At 29.6% G+C, this 15,398-nt stretch overlaps 1 protein-coding gene across 1 annotated transcript; it reads left to right on the top strand.

Annotated features, from left to right (window-relative positions):
- Positions 1 to 7,180: 7,180 nt before the first annotated feature.
- LOC107951277 (protein DETOXIFICATION 35) lies at positions 7,181 to 12,182 on the top strand. Its single transcript, XM_016886271.2, has 7 exons — positions 7,181 to 7,650; positions 7,981 to 8,606; positions 9,663 to 9,719; positions 11,264 to 11,502; positions 11,593 to 11,711; positions 11,795 to 11,881; positions 12,016 to 12,182. The coding sequence occupies exons 1-7, from the start codon at positions 7,381 to 7,383 to the stop codon at positions 12,091 to 12,093; spliced, it is 1,476 nt and encodes a 491-aa protein (XP_016741760.1). The 5' UTR covers positions 7,181 to 7,380; the 3' UTR covers positions 12,094 to 12,182.
- Positions 12,183 to 15,398: the final 3,216 nt, after the last annotated feature.

The raw sequence follows: 15,398 nt of genomic DNA, 5'->3' as shown, positions 1-15,398 counted from the left end.
CCAACCAAACAACCTAAGTTAATCACAAAAATGACCAAATCATTTAAGCAATATTAAGTTCAAGTATTGCATAAAACTTCAAACATGTATTTATAATCATTTGAACTTGTGAAATCATATTCCCTAGGACTTTCTAAACAAAAGGAACATTATCACTAAATTAGTATCTTAGGTACATGCAAAAAAAAAAAACACAAAAGAAAACATCACCAACATTAAGTACGAGATACTTGAAGGATGTCGAGTCCGGTTCTACTATTTATCTAACCTGCAAATATGCAAATCAATTTTACATCTAATAGATTTCATTTATTTAGCTAATCACAAGAACAATCAATAGTAATATGAGATTATAATTTAACCAATGAAAACTTCAATTCTTTAGATAATTCAAGTAACCTTGTTGTATGATCTATTAGTTACATGGCACCCGGTGCCTAGCGGATAAACCACAGAGGAGTTTGCGCCCAGTGCTAGTCGGATATACCGACGATATTAAATGTGAGGCCAGCTCTAGTTGGATAAACCAACGGTGTTTGCGGCCAGCGCTAGTCGGATAAACAGACAATTGTGTGCCCAGCACTAGTCAAACAAGCTGACAAAAACTGCGCCCAACGCTAGTCGATTATATCGAGAAAATCCACAGTGAGCCCAGCTCTAGTCGAATATATCGATGATTGTACAATTATTTACTTCCACAATTTCCTCATTCATTTTCGTTTACGTTAAATCGATAATACACGTACATTTTATATCAATAGCTAGATTAGCATTGATTAATTAAATAGTAATTAGAAAGATTAAGTTTGAGTCCACGAACTTACCAAAATACGACGGATATCTACTCAGTGATCTTTTCTTTCCCACGGTTGATGCCTGATCTATTATTCTTTTGATTTAAGTTTAACAATTTAACTCAATTAATATCATTCTTGTTTTTACTAAAATAAATCAATCCTAGTTCATAGTTCATACTTTTATTTAACAACAATAGCCATTTACTCAATTCAAACATTAACATCAAAATTAAATTGATCATATTTCCTTATAATTTTAATAACTCACCAAATATTCAATTAATTTATTAGTAGTCCCTAAAATCTTAAATTTTATAAAATCACACCATGCTAGATTTATTTATAACATTTTACTCCTTGCTAGTTAATACTAACCAAATTTATATCACAAAATATTTTTTTTACTTAATGAACTTAGTAATTAAATCTCAAATTTCCAGCATAAGAATAATCCACCAAAACAATCCCTATACTTCACAAAATTATAAATTTTACCCTCACATTTTAAAGTTTGCTTCAATTAAAAAAACTCAATGCACCAAATCATGGACTAGCTTTCAATTCTTTCCACTTCCATTCCAATTCCAAAAATCTATCCCAATAACATTAAAATTTAGATTTTTTTGCCATACTAACTTGTTCCAACATCAACATTCAACATGGGTTATTTAACTCATGATCTTAGGATTCCAAAAACACAAAATCCATGAAATAAAAACCAAAAATTACTAACCAATTTGAGCTATAAAGCATGAACAATGTGGCTAAAATATTCTCCCCTTTTCGGCATGCAAGAGCAAAATGAAGCTTTTAATTTTTATTTACTCTTTCTCTTTCTTTTACCCCACTATTTTGTGTCTTTTCTTATTAAACAATTCCTTTTCATTTATATTATATTTTTCTAATCCATTTTTTTATTGATTCCATGTACATAATATATGTATATAATTAATATATACATACTTAAAATAACCATAATTGTCCACTATAAAAAAATCTATATAATTAATGGTCTATTTAATGAATAAGTCCTTATCTAATACCACTTTGCAATTTAATAACAATATAGATTTTATCACCTATTAAATTTAATCCTTGTACTTAAAATTTCAAACACTAATAATTAAAGTAATCTTACTATCATTTAATTCATTACTAAGGTAACTCCCAAAAATATAATAATACTATTTTTTAGCCCGATTTGCAAAGTCAAGGTTCCGGAAGTATGCTTCTCGACACCATTGACTTATGGTTCATCACACCACACTCGACATACTTGAGCTTGAGGATAGCGAAGAAGACTACTCAGTTGAAGCACTCATCTTAGACGAATCGAAAAGGTACAATATTGATTAAGTGTTTATTACTTTAGGTATCACAACCAAGATCTTGTTTTGGAAAAACTTTTAAAACTTTGGTTTTTCCCTAAATTTATTTTCTGCTGCGTTTTCCAAACCCATTTTTTCAAACAATTGGTATCAGAGTCAGATTGTGTTCTATCTATAAGTATAAATAGATAATCAAAATAAATTTCTCTTCTTCTTGAATAATTTCATTAAATAGAAAGTGGCATTATTTAGATCTTATGCATGTTTTGAGTTATATATGGGAATGGATACGATATTATATATTTGTCATATAATTATTTTTTATTGTCGAGGTTGTGGTTCTTAGGATATAGACCGTGGACTATCATCTCCATGTAGGGTTATTTTTTAAAATTTATAGAATTTTTGTGAACCGGAAACAGATATTGGACTTAAATGTAATTTTTTCAAAAGGAGTCCATGACGAGGAAAAATGCGATGGCAGTTGAAGACCCAAGGAATGCCTTGTGGCGAAAAATTATGTAATTTTATTTTCTAGAAATAGAACCATAGAAACCTTGGCGGGCAATTTTTTTTATTACATATCTCATTATATATATGTTTTATAATTGTTTATAATATTTATATTATGTAATGTTATAATTGTGATATATATATGAGATGATCCACAGTTAATCGTTTAAAAAATAAGAAGTGTAGTAATAAGAAAATACATGTATTGTATTATTCCTTTCACTTCTTTAGGTTATTCGATAACTGTGAGAAGTGTGATAATGAGAAGATGCGCGTCTAGGATTGGCTCTAACTAGGAAAGGCTTGGTTTTTAAGCGATTAAATTTGACTCACCTCCCTTTCCTGGGACCTTACCTGGTGCACGGTTCACATTCACTTCTTTAATTTTTCCCTTAAAAGAAAAACTGACCCGTACATTTCCAGACATTTCCATTATTAATTTTATATATTTTTGTTGTGATATTTTACTATAAACAATAACACGTTTATATGCGGTCACGGGCACGATATCAAGTTTCACTCCATCAGAGGAGGATACTTTATAAAACTCATACAAAAGTCTAACATCATAGTCATAGGAAAAAGTACATGGGCATTCCAGTATAATCAACTTAGTCTTTTTCTCCACCAAAGGTCGTGAACCCGTTACTATAACCTGTGACAGAGTTGGGAGCAATAATATTTCTAGTGGGGAGGAGTTATTCGATTCGAGTTTCATCTTTTCTGCACCGCACAATAACTCCTCCACACTAGAAATCTTGTTGCTCCCAACTCAGTCATAGGTTATAGTAATGGGCTCATTGTCTTTGGTGGAAAAAAATGACTAATTTGATTATACTGGAAGGCCCATGTGCTTTTCACTATAACTATGATCTTAGACTTCTATATGGGATTTATAAAGCATTCTCCTTTGATGGGGTGAAACTCGATCCCGTGCCAGCATCGAATGAAAATTTTTTGAGTTAATCGAGTTGATGGATCTTATTTTATCATTCTAACTCGATTTGAAGTTTTCTCGAATCGAGTCAAGTGAGATACAAATTGAATTGAATATATTTATTCAAGTTAAATTATAGAAAAAAATGGTTTTGGATCCTTATAGCCATTGACACCCACAATAATCAAATTTGCCTATTGTAATCAAATTTGTTATTAACTTTCATCCCCTTATAATTTATTTATTAATCTTTTACATACAGGTTAGCTTATTTGTTTGCTTAGTTGTTTCAGTTATCTTATGATTCTTGTCACCATGTATTTTGAAATTAAAAAGTATATTAAATGTAAAAAAAAATATGATTTTTTAAATAAAATTTATTTTAAAGATAAAATGTAAAAATGATACCAACAGAAAATTTTAACACGAATATTTTATGGCATCATCAATAATTCAATTTTAACAAAAATTGATAAAGACTCGGCATAATTAAACCATTCAATAATATAGTTAGTACTAAATGTGAAATTTAATTCAATTATATAAATAGTAGACATAAATTCAAAAGAAAAAAAAAGTTTTGGGGGGTTTAGGGGAAAGCAAAAGGAAAAAAGTTTTGAGGTTTGAAAGAAGTAAAATTTTTGAGGGGAAAGTAAAAGAAAAAAAGTTTTGAGGGTTTGGGGGTTTATGGTTTTAGGGTTTAGGGTTTAGGGTTTGGCGGTTTGAGGGAAATAAATTTTTTGGGAGGAAAGTAAAAGGGTTTGAAGGGGGTTGTGGGTAGACAGAGGTTGGGGGGAAGGGAAGTAAAAGGGTTTGGTATTTGAATTCAAACTCAAAATTCAAAAAAAGAAATATTCGAGTTGATTCAATTAGCTCAATTAATTTGATTCGAATAATTCAAAATTTAAACTTTTTTCGATTTTTTCGAGTCCAATCGAATTTTGCTCACCCCTATGCATAACCATTGCCAACTGGGGGGATCAGTTATAATTCATCCATTGATAGCATAACCTTTGTAAACTTGAAGCCTTAGTTACACTTCAACTTGTGATCGTATAATCACCGTCAACTGGGACCTTGAGTTGCAATGTGATCCGGCTTCTCAGGTGATGGCTCCATCCTCATATGGCATATGAAATTTGTAGGTCACCGAGCTCTAGGGTTTCACCGTAAATTCAAGCATACCTTAAAACTATAACAATGCCTATATCAAATACAAACAAAAATAAATTCATAAATTCTAATTTTCAATCGCAAAAAAAAATTCTAAAAAAGTGAAAACGACGTATTCTAATAAAAATTCTAATTTTCAACCTGTAAGGCACGTTTTCACTTCCTCTCTTCAAAAATGGCCTATTCTAATAAATATAAAAAAACCTAAATTCATAATTATTATAAAAAAACAACATATATATATAAGCTAGTACATAATTAGGTCACTAATTTAATTAAAATTTAAAAATCTATAAAATACAAACATAGGTATAATTAATTTTTTATTTGTGGTGCTAGGATTGGTAAGGATTTTAGGTTTAAAAATCAACGAATTAAGCATGGTTTATACACTAACAATAAATTTTATAAACACACGTCTTTTATACATTTTAAATAAATAAAAAAAATCATCATCATCCATATTATATGTTAAGTTTTTTTATTAAATTGATGTGTTCATTAATCTTGATTCAATTATAAAATTAATATAAATTTATGTTTTAAATAAATATAGAATATAGAAAAATATATGCACAACTGAATATTACGAAATTTGAGTACAATAATTTTAATCTTTCTTGTATTAAATTTCATCATTTCAATTAAAATTATATTATTTTTTATAGCAGCATAATAAATGTTAGATTATTATATACTATGATGCATTATTCATATATAAATTTCTACCTTTTAGAAAAAAGAAAATACTCTGCTTTAGAAAACCATTTTAAAAGGTTTCACGCAAAACAAATGAATATATGAATATAATATTAAATTCACACGTGCAAGCTTAAATTATTTATTATTTCGGTAAGAAAGTAATGTTTTGGTACTATTATTTAAAATTTTAATTCAATTGTTGTAATGAGTAAGGGTGAGTAAAATTTAATTCGATTAAAAAATATAAAAAGAAATTCGAATTTTGAATTACTTGAATTGAATTAATCGAGTCAACTAAATTTTTTTTTCGAATTTCGAGTTCGATTTGAGTTAAATTTTCGAATTCGAATAACTCGAATAATTCAAATAAACAAATATTAAACCATTTTACTTCCTTTCCCCCCAACCCATAAAACTTTTTTTACTTTTGCTTTCTCTCAAATCTTTTACATCTCCCAAATCGTAAATATTTCTTTTTCTGAATTTATATCTATTATTTATATTGTTGAATTAAATTTCACATTTTGTACTATTTATATTATTAAATTGTTTAATCATGTTGAATATTTATTAATTTCTGTTAAAATTGAATTATTAGTGATGCCATAAAATATTTGTGTTAAAATTTTTTATTGGTATCGATTTCACATTTTATCTTTAAAATAACTTTTATTAAAAAAATTCACATTTTTTACATTTAATATTTTTTTTACTTTCAAAATACATTGTGACAAGAATCAGAAGATAATTTAAACAACTAAACAAGCAAAGAAACTAACCCGTATATAAAAGATTAATAAATAAATTATAGAGGATGAAAGTTAATAACAAATTTGATTGCGGTGGGCAAATTTGATTATGGTGGGCAGTGGTTTTAAGGATCCAAAGTACTTTTTTAATTTAACTCGAACAAATATATCCGATTCGAATTTCATCTCACTCCACTCAATTCGAGAAAAATTCAAATCAAGTTAGGATGATAAAATAGGATTCGTAAACTCGATTAACTCAAAATTTTTTTATTCGATTCGATCGAACGCTCAAGCCTAGCGATGAGATTTTAATTTTCAATTTAGTTAAATATTTTTTCAGAGCAATAAATATGATTTCAAAAGTATTTTTATTTTTACGTATAATTTAAAAATAGTAAATTACATCAAGATCATCAAATTATTAGTAAGTTTATATTTTGGTCATTCAACTTTTAAAAGTTGCAAAATGATCAATGAATTATTAAAAGTTTTCATGTAAGTCACTAGGCTGTTAATATCTATGTTGTATGGTCTTCTCTGTTCGCACCGCCTGCACCAGTCAAAAGTTCTCATTCCTTTTTTTTTCTACAATTCATTTTTTTATGAACTAACTTTGAACGTCACAAATTTAGGAACCCAAACCTAAACAACTTTCTCTCTGATATCCAACACTGACCATCAAATTGAATTGGATATAAGATATGTTCTACTTGTCAATGGGTATTTATTCAACATACCGATTATCGAAATGTCTCTTGGAGCTCACTAGTCAAACTTTAAAAAAAATTTAATAACCTAGTAACTTGAATAAAAACTTAAAAATAGTTCAATATCTTAAATAAAAAAATTTAATTAGTTCAATGACCATTTTATTACTTTTTGTGAACAAAATATAAAATTATTAATAATTTAATGGTTTTGAATATAATTAATTTCGACGGCAGCTTTTATATATTATTATATAATCTTTTTACTAATATCGAGGTGTCATTATTATTATTATTATTATTATTGAGAGCGGAGAGTTGGGGAGTTGGAGAGCTTAGTGTTAGTAGTAATTTGTAGTAACAAACCAAGCCAAAGGGGACGAAAGACTTGGCCTGAGAAGCGGGCGTTCTCCTCATCATACTCGAAACCATCACCCGCTGCAGCACCACCACACCGGTCTCCTACCTGAAATGGAGGCGACGCCACTGCTAATCACGGCGCCAACGTTGTTGGAGAACGGAGACTATGCGCCGGCGAGGAGCTTCCAGGAAGTTAAGTCGGTGTTTTGGATAGAGACGGTGAAGATGTGGAAGATTGCAGCTCCTATTGCTTTTCAAATAATTTGTCAATACGGGACCAATTCTTTTACCAATATATTCGTCGGCCATATCGGCAACGTTGAACTCTCCGCCGTCACCCTTTCTCTCACCGTCATCGGAACTTTCTCTTTCGGCTTCATGGTTCGTTCCCTATCTCTCACTACTATGAATTTAAAGTATCCATTCTTTCATCCCTTTTGGGATATTTAAAGAAAATAATGTTATTAACGTATACTTATCTTTCTTTTCCTCTGAATCCATGTGTTTTTCTTCTCTTCATCATCTTCAAGAACGCAATGTTTTCAATTAATTACAAGATCATAAGCCTTGGGTTTGCATTATTTTTGGAATAACATCCCTGTCCCATAGATAATATGTAGAAAGATCTAAAAGCATGACCATTTTGTTTGCAAGTTCTTGAGGTGAGAACCCTAATTTTATTGTGCAAATTATGGAAATTAATTAATGTAGCTTGGCATGGGGAGTGCACTTGAGACACTTTGCGGCCAAGCTTTCGGTGCTGGACAACTACACTTGCTTGGCGTTTATATGCAAAGGTCCTGGATTATCTTGCTGGCTTCCTGTTTCATTATCTTGCCGTTTTACATTTTCGCCACCCCAATTCTTAAATTTCTCGGCCAAGAAGAAGACATCGCCGAATTAGCTGGGAAGTTCACTATACTTACAATCCCACAATTGTTTTCACTCGCCATTAACTTCCCAACTGGGAAGTTCCTTCAAGCTCAAAGCAAGGTTAACGTGCTGGCATGGATTGGGTTTCTGGCTTTGCTTCTCCACATTGGGCTTCTGTGGTTGTTCATTGATGTGTTTGGTTGGGGTACAACTGGTGCAGCCATAGCATTCGACATCACCAACTGGGAGATCACTTTAGCTCAAGTGGCTTATGTTATCTTCTGGTGCGACGAGGTGTGGCATGGGTTTTCATGGCTGGCGTTCAAGGAGATATGGGCCTTTGTTAGACTCTCCATTGCCTCTGCTGTTATGCTTTGCCTTGAAATTTGGTACATGATGAGCATGATTCTTCTTGTCGGTCACCTTGACAATGCAATCATTGCTGTCGGTTCCCTTTCCATTTGGTGAGTTCTTAACACTAATTTTGACTCTGTTGAAATCGGAAATTAGTGGTTTAGTATTTATCTTTCATAGGTAAATAAGCATAAACAAACCAGTAAAAATATGATGCTTGTTAGATTACATTTTAGTGTTTTCACTCAAAAAATAAGTAATACATTATATTAAATAGTAAATTAATTAGCTAAAAGTATCATACAGGCCCTTGTAATAAGAGTCGGATTGCATCTTTCTCCCTCTACTAAAAAAAAGACGAAATAATTCCTATACATTAGATAAAAGAGCAAATCACTCCTTTCAGTTAAAAATTTCATCTATTTGTATTGCTAAAAAACTTGTGTGCTTGACAGAATAATCAAACGATTGCACATGGCATGCCATATGTACGTTATGCTAATGTATGAAAACTAACTTTTAGTTGTAGAAATGGATGAAATATTTTAACAGAAGTATCAATTTACTCTTTGATCTAATGTAAAAAAAACTAATTTGCACATTTTTTAGTAGAGGGGGTAAAATGCAATCTGACTCTTACTACAAGAGCCTCTATAGAACTTTTACTGTTATTTCTGTTAAAATTTTCATGTATTTTTACTGTTAAAAATTGACATGACTGATAAAATAATCAGATACATACGCATGACGTGTCACGTGTAACTTATGCTAACATATAAAAACTAATTTTTAATAATAAAAATAGACGAAATTCAATTTACTTTTTAATCTTTTGAATATAGAGGTAAAATGTAATCTTTTTAACTTTCATGGTAATTTTACAAAAACAAACCCTCGGTTTTAAAAAGAAATCTCTTAGATTTGAACATTTAATTCCTTCCCTGTACGAGCGGTGGTTGGGAATTATGGAAGAAAATGACAGGGTGAGAGAATGGGGGTTACATTGGGGTAGGTTTGGCAAGTTGAAGGAAGGTAGAAGCCGGTCACGTGTGGGTTTGTTATTTTTCTTGTGATTATATGATAAAAATTTAAGTTTGAGAAAAAAAATCTGGTAAGATATTACTGAAAAGAAACAAGAGTTGATGCGTTTTGTTTTTGCATGACAGCATGAACTTGAACGGGTGGGAAGCTATGTTATTCATTGGAATAAATGCTGCTATGAGGTAACTATACACCACCATATGCTGATTGCTACACATTTATTGATTTATTATGTTTCACTGAAAATGACTTTCAAAAAATGATTTATAGAAAATAATTTTTTTTTTTGAAAAAACTAATATTTTCTGGTATTTAGATGAATCTGTGTAGAATATTTTCTTTTGTTTGGAAGTTCTTTAAAAATATTTCATAAAAGTCGTTTTCAAGTAAACAAATATACATTTGAGATTTTTTTTTCATTTTTTCATTGTTTAATTGAGTTTATTTTATATCTATAATTTTATATTTTACATTGTTTTTACATATATTAAAAATATTTTGTTAAATTTAGGTTCATTGCAACGATTATTTTTTTAGTTACATGACTATTAACTGAGTATTTTTTTTATTTTAAAAATGTAACATTAACAAAATTGACAAAAAAAAGCAACAATATAAGCAATTGGACTTAATTTTCAAATCTAGAAAGTAGAGGGACTAAATTCTTGAACATAAAATTATAGAAACTAAATTGCAAATTTGTAAAGAGTATATAGACTTATGACATATTTTAACATTTATACTACAAAACATTTATTATTAATATATTTATGATTGTAATAAATATTTAGTGTTAAAATATTAATATTGATATTTTCAATAATATGTGAATAATATTATTTAAAATTATTATCTTTAAAATTTACTATTAAAATAAAATTTAAATATTAAATAATTTATTAAAAATAATTAATTATATTGATTATATTAATAATTTATTATATGACTAAATATAAATAATTAAATACGTATGTTTAATAATATTAAAAAATATAATATTTTATATTAATATTTTAAATATTTTTAAAAATAAAAATAAATTTTATTATCAATATAATAATATTAAACTTGATTTAAGTTAATTTTTATATAAAAGTAAAATTATCTATTGATAAGCTCTTTTCCGGAAAATGACTTATGCTTTTTAAAAGAATAAGTCATTTTGCAAGGAAAAAAGCTTATTTTCCGTTGACCAAGCTGTTTTTTGTGAAACAAACACAGGAAAATGCGGAAAATATTTTCCGTAAAACCTTTTACATGTAAACAAACGGACCCTTATTCTCACACATTTGATTCTTTTTAGGCTGAATTCCAATTTTACTTTTTACACCTCACATGCAGCATATATTTTAAAATTTTTTAAATAATATAAATTTTGAAATTTTTATAAATATTTTGAATTTTTTTTATAATTTTTGTTGTGAGAGACTAATTTGTTCATTTTTAAAATTAATAAGAATCAAAGGGATATTTACATCAATCTGTTATTCGAATTGTAAAATTTAACCCCTCGGACTCGAAACTCAATTTATTTATTTAAGCTGACTCGAATATCTCAATTCAATTAACTTAAAATTTAATTTTTTTTAAATTTTTTCGAATAGATCGAATTTTAGTTCGCTTTCAGTGGAAAGTAGGTGTTAAAAGGTTCCACAAACATCAACAGTCTTGTGAATTTTCGAAATTGAATCAAAAGGTTTCACATGTTTGGTCCTATAATTGTCAGCGTTCGGGTTTCCAATGAGCTAGGATGGGGACACCCAAGAGCAGCCAAATACTCGGTATATGTTACGGTGCTTCAGTCTCTCTTCATCGGCCTTTTCTGCATGGTTCTTCTTGTGATAACCAGGGACCACTTTGCTGTCATTTTCACTAGCAGCGAAGAAATGCAACGAGCTGTCGCTCATTTGGCATACCTTCTTGGTGTAACCATGGTTCTTAACAGTGTTCAACCTGTGATATCAGGTGTCAATATGCTTGATTCCCATCCTTTTTGCTATACTGCCTGATTTTTGCAACTCTTTATATTACTCTGTTTTAATGTCATTCTTGTAGGTGTTGCTGTTGGAGGTGGATGGCAGTCATTGGTTGCTTATATTAACTTAGGTTGCTATTACGCTTTTGGTCTTCCGCTCGGCTACCTACTTGGTTATATAGCTGACTTAGGAGTGATGGTATGGTATTTCTGGTTATGTGCATTTGTAAATAGCATGGTTATGGACACTGACCAAAGCAACTGTTCTTCTCACAATTGTAGGGACTTTGGGGAGGTATGATAGCCGGAACGGCTTTGCAAACCTTGCTCCTCTTGATTGTTCTAAGTAGAATAAATTGGAACAAGGAGGTTAGTTAAAAATGTTTGTCATAAATCTTCACCAGACAATAAGAGAGTCGTATCTTAATAAGATTTGACACTGGCATTTACCATTGCTCATTGATTTCATGTTGGTTACAGTAGTAGTGTGATTGCATTTGCAGGTGGAACAAACAACGGAACGCATGAGGAAGTGGGGTGGCCAAGACACCAATACCGACGGTATGAATAGTAGCGTTTAGATCAGTTGTTAACCTGAATTTTCGATTTATGTTGTTATTATATAGATTTTTACTTACTCATTTTTAATATGAAAATTTCTTGAACCTTATCATGCGTTTCTATTATTATTATTTCCGTTCCCTAACTTTAGGCATCCGAATAATTCATACTTATCTTGCATGTATTTTTCCACCATTAGCCAACCTTGGTGGAGTAATAAAAGCCAGTAAACTATATCACAGGTAACTCAATTATTGCTCCTTTTTTGGTAACACAATTAATTAAGATTGTTTTTTTAACGGTAGAGTGACGTAGTCGTTAAAAAATTGGTATAATTATAAATTTATATTATATTGATTTAGTCATAATTTTAAAAAATTGGGTAAACTACACCATTAGTCACTAAATTATGGGTAAGTTTTCTCTTAATTAAAAAATTTACAATTTGATCATTGAACTATTCAAAAATTTTCATTCAAGTTATTGAACTATGCAAAAACTTTTATTTTAAGTCATTGGGTTGTTATGTTTTTTTTTTAAAAATCGGCCAGCGAACTCCAAATGATAATTCGACGATCAATACCTATCAACAAGTAAAACAACATACTTTAGATCCAAGTCGATCTGACAGTCAGCATCGAAGATCAAGGAAAAATGCTATTTGAATTTTGATTTGCAAATTCGTAACGTCTAAAGTTGTTTCATAAAAAAAATTAAACTTCAGAAGAGAGGACAAAGAGCTTTCGATTGGTGTAGATAGTATGAACAGAGAAAGTCATATAACATTGATTTTAAGAGTCCAATGATTTAAATGAAAACTTTTAATAGTTCAATAACCAAATTATAACTTTTTTTAGTTAAGTGACCAAAACAAAATTTTACTCATAATTTAGTGATCAATGATATCATTTATTCTAAAAAAATTATCCCTTAATTTACAAATGGTCTCAATTTGATTCTTAAAATTTACCTTCCTTCTCCTTCGCTTTCTCTACCGCCTCTTTCACATTCGCTTTCTCCACACCTTTCCCAAGAAAAACTGCCCTTTTCTGATTTAAACATCAGCTGCACAGAGGCGTGCGGTTTAGCATCTTGATTTAAACGTGCCCCTTAATCACTTCACCCGAATCTCCACTTTACCAGGCGTTCTGTTTGCTTGCATGACATTGGAAACTTTGAAACTTGATATTCATTTTATTTTGGATATTCCACAAAAGTCAGTTCTGTTTTTGAATGAGTTTTAGTTAAGAATCTTTTATCCAGCTCCAATAGTTTTGATGGTTTTGATCATAGAGAAATGCTACACGAATAACATGAGTAACTTTAACATTTGACATCATTTGCTCAAGAGATCGATTATATACTCCTAAACTGTTGGTTGCTATTATCAGTTGAAGATTACTAGGATATGGGAGACAGTAGATAGTTATACAAAATTTACAGAATGAAAGTAGTACTAAGGGGAAGGTTTTTACAAAGTAGAGGAGGATGGTGGATGGGAAGCAACTTAGAGAAAAAAATTTAAAACTAACTTCAATGCCTTTCTTAGGCTTCCTCCCTCCCTATTTATAGGAGAAATTTTGAACTCTATTTGATTTTTTTTAAATTCCGCACAACTTTTTTTGATAAGGATTGTTGACACCGTTTTTTTGATGGAAAACGGGGTCGACTTGGGTTTTGAAAATGAAAAAGGGAGTCGCCACCAATCTTTTTTGAGGTGTGATTGGGTCACCTGGGAAAAAGGTTGTTTTTAATAAATAATTTGATTTTATTAAAACAACGGTTTTGGTCTACGAAATTTAGAAAATGGGTTCGGGAGTCGGTTACGTACGAGGAAGGATTAGCACCCTCGTAACGCCCAGAAATTGGTACCTAGTTGATTATCTAATGTCTTGATGTCGAAAATTGAGAACTTGAAAGAACTAAAAATACGATCCTTGTATTAAAATGAAAATTTTTGGAAAAAGGAATATATTTCACGTTAATCGAGAAAGAGAATCATATCCAGTAAGTTAGCATACAATATCTCAAATTCTCGATACGCGAATGAAAAACGCTTATTTAAAAGATATTTTAGCCATCTCGGATTTAAAAATGAGATCACGACCAGTAAGTCAGGACGTGATTTTTTAATCCCGAGGTCGTCTAAAATTTGAGTTTAGAAAGATTCGTACATTTAGATTTATCGAGAGAATCGAAACCCAGTAAGTTAGGGCACGATTTTCTCGAATCCAAACACGAAATGCCATTTTAAAGAATAAATTTTGTTATATCGAGTAAAAATAAAGCACAAAATTATAGTGAAAGCAAATTACATTATTTATGCATGGCAAAACCATAATGAATATGAAAGTATAAAAATGATATGAACAACGATAACAACATACAAACAATAAAATATATAAACGAACAAGATTAAATCCTTCATTCAAAATACTAAATGAAAATGAAATAAATAAATAGTGAATACAAAGTGAAATCATAGTAAACGTAAAGAGATGTATATATGTGGACATAAATTAAAATATGTGTATATGTGTGTATATTTACAAAGGTTAAAATTTGTACATATATATTATAGGAAAGGTATACATAAACATTACAAAACATAAGAATATATGTATGTAGATGAAAATATATACATATATGGAAAATAAAATAAGATAAAATAAAATAACATAATATATAAACAATATACATATTTTAATGTATAAAAAAACATAGATATACATGTATACGAAATTTAGTATTTATATTAAATAAGTTAGAAAAAAAATATATATACCTATATGTATATAAAAATAATTATATAATAATAATATGGTAAAACAAATATATCTAAAATTTTCATAAGTGAAAATAAATAAAACCCAACAACAATAACAAAATATTAATGAATGTAAAAATAGTAATAGTAAGGATAATAGTAATAATAATAATAATAATAATAATAATAATACTAAACAACATTAATATAATATAATAATGAGGAATAAATGGTTATATAAAAAAACAAGTATAATAACTATATTCATTAATAAAATAACGAAAATAACAACAAAAGACCAATTTGAATTCTAGAACAAAGATTTGGGGTAACATCAACAAGAAAATAAAGAAGAAGGACCAAACTGGGATAAAAATAAAATTTAATGGCTTGAGCAGTAATAAAATGCGCAAATAAGGACCAAAATGGAAAGACGCGAGAGGACAAAGGACCTAATGGGAAATAAACCCAATTTCAGGCCACGCGTCCCCTCCCCAGGTGTCCAACGAGTTGAGGACCAAAATAAAAACCGAGACAAATCTGCGATCGAAATTAAAA

This window comes from Gossypium hirsutum, chromosome D09, assembly GCF_007990345.1.
Source record: "Gossypium hirsutum isolate 1008001.06 chromosome D09, Gossypium_hirsutum_v2.1, whole genome shotgun sequence".
NCBI lineage: Eukaryota > Viridiplantae > Streptophyta > Magnoliopsida > Malvales > Malvaceae > Gossypium > Gossypium hirsutum.
This window is presented reverse-complemented; position numbering and strand designations above follow the sequence as displayed.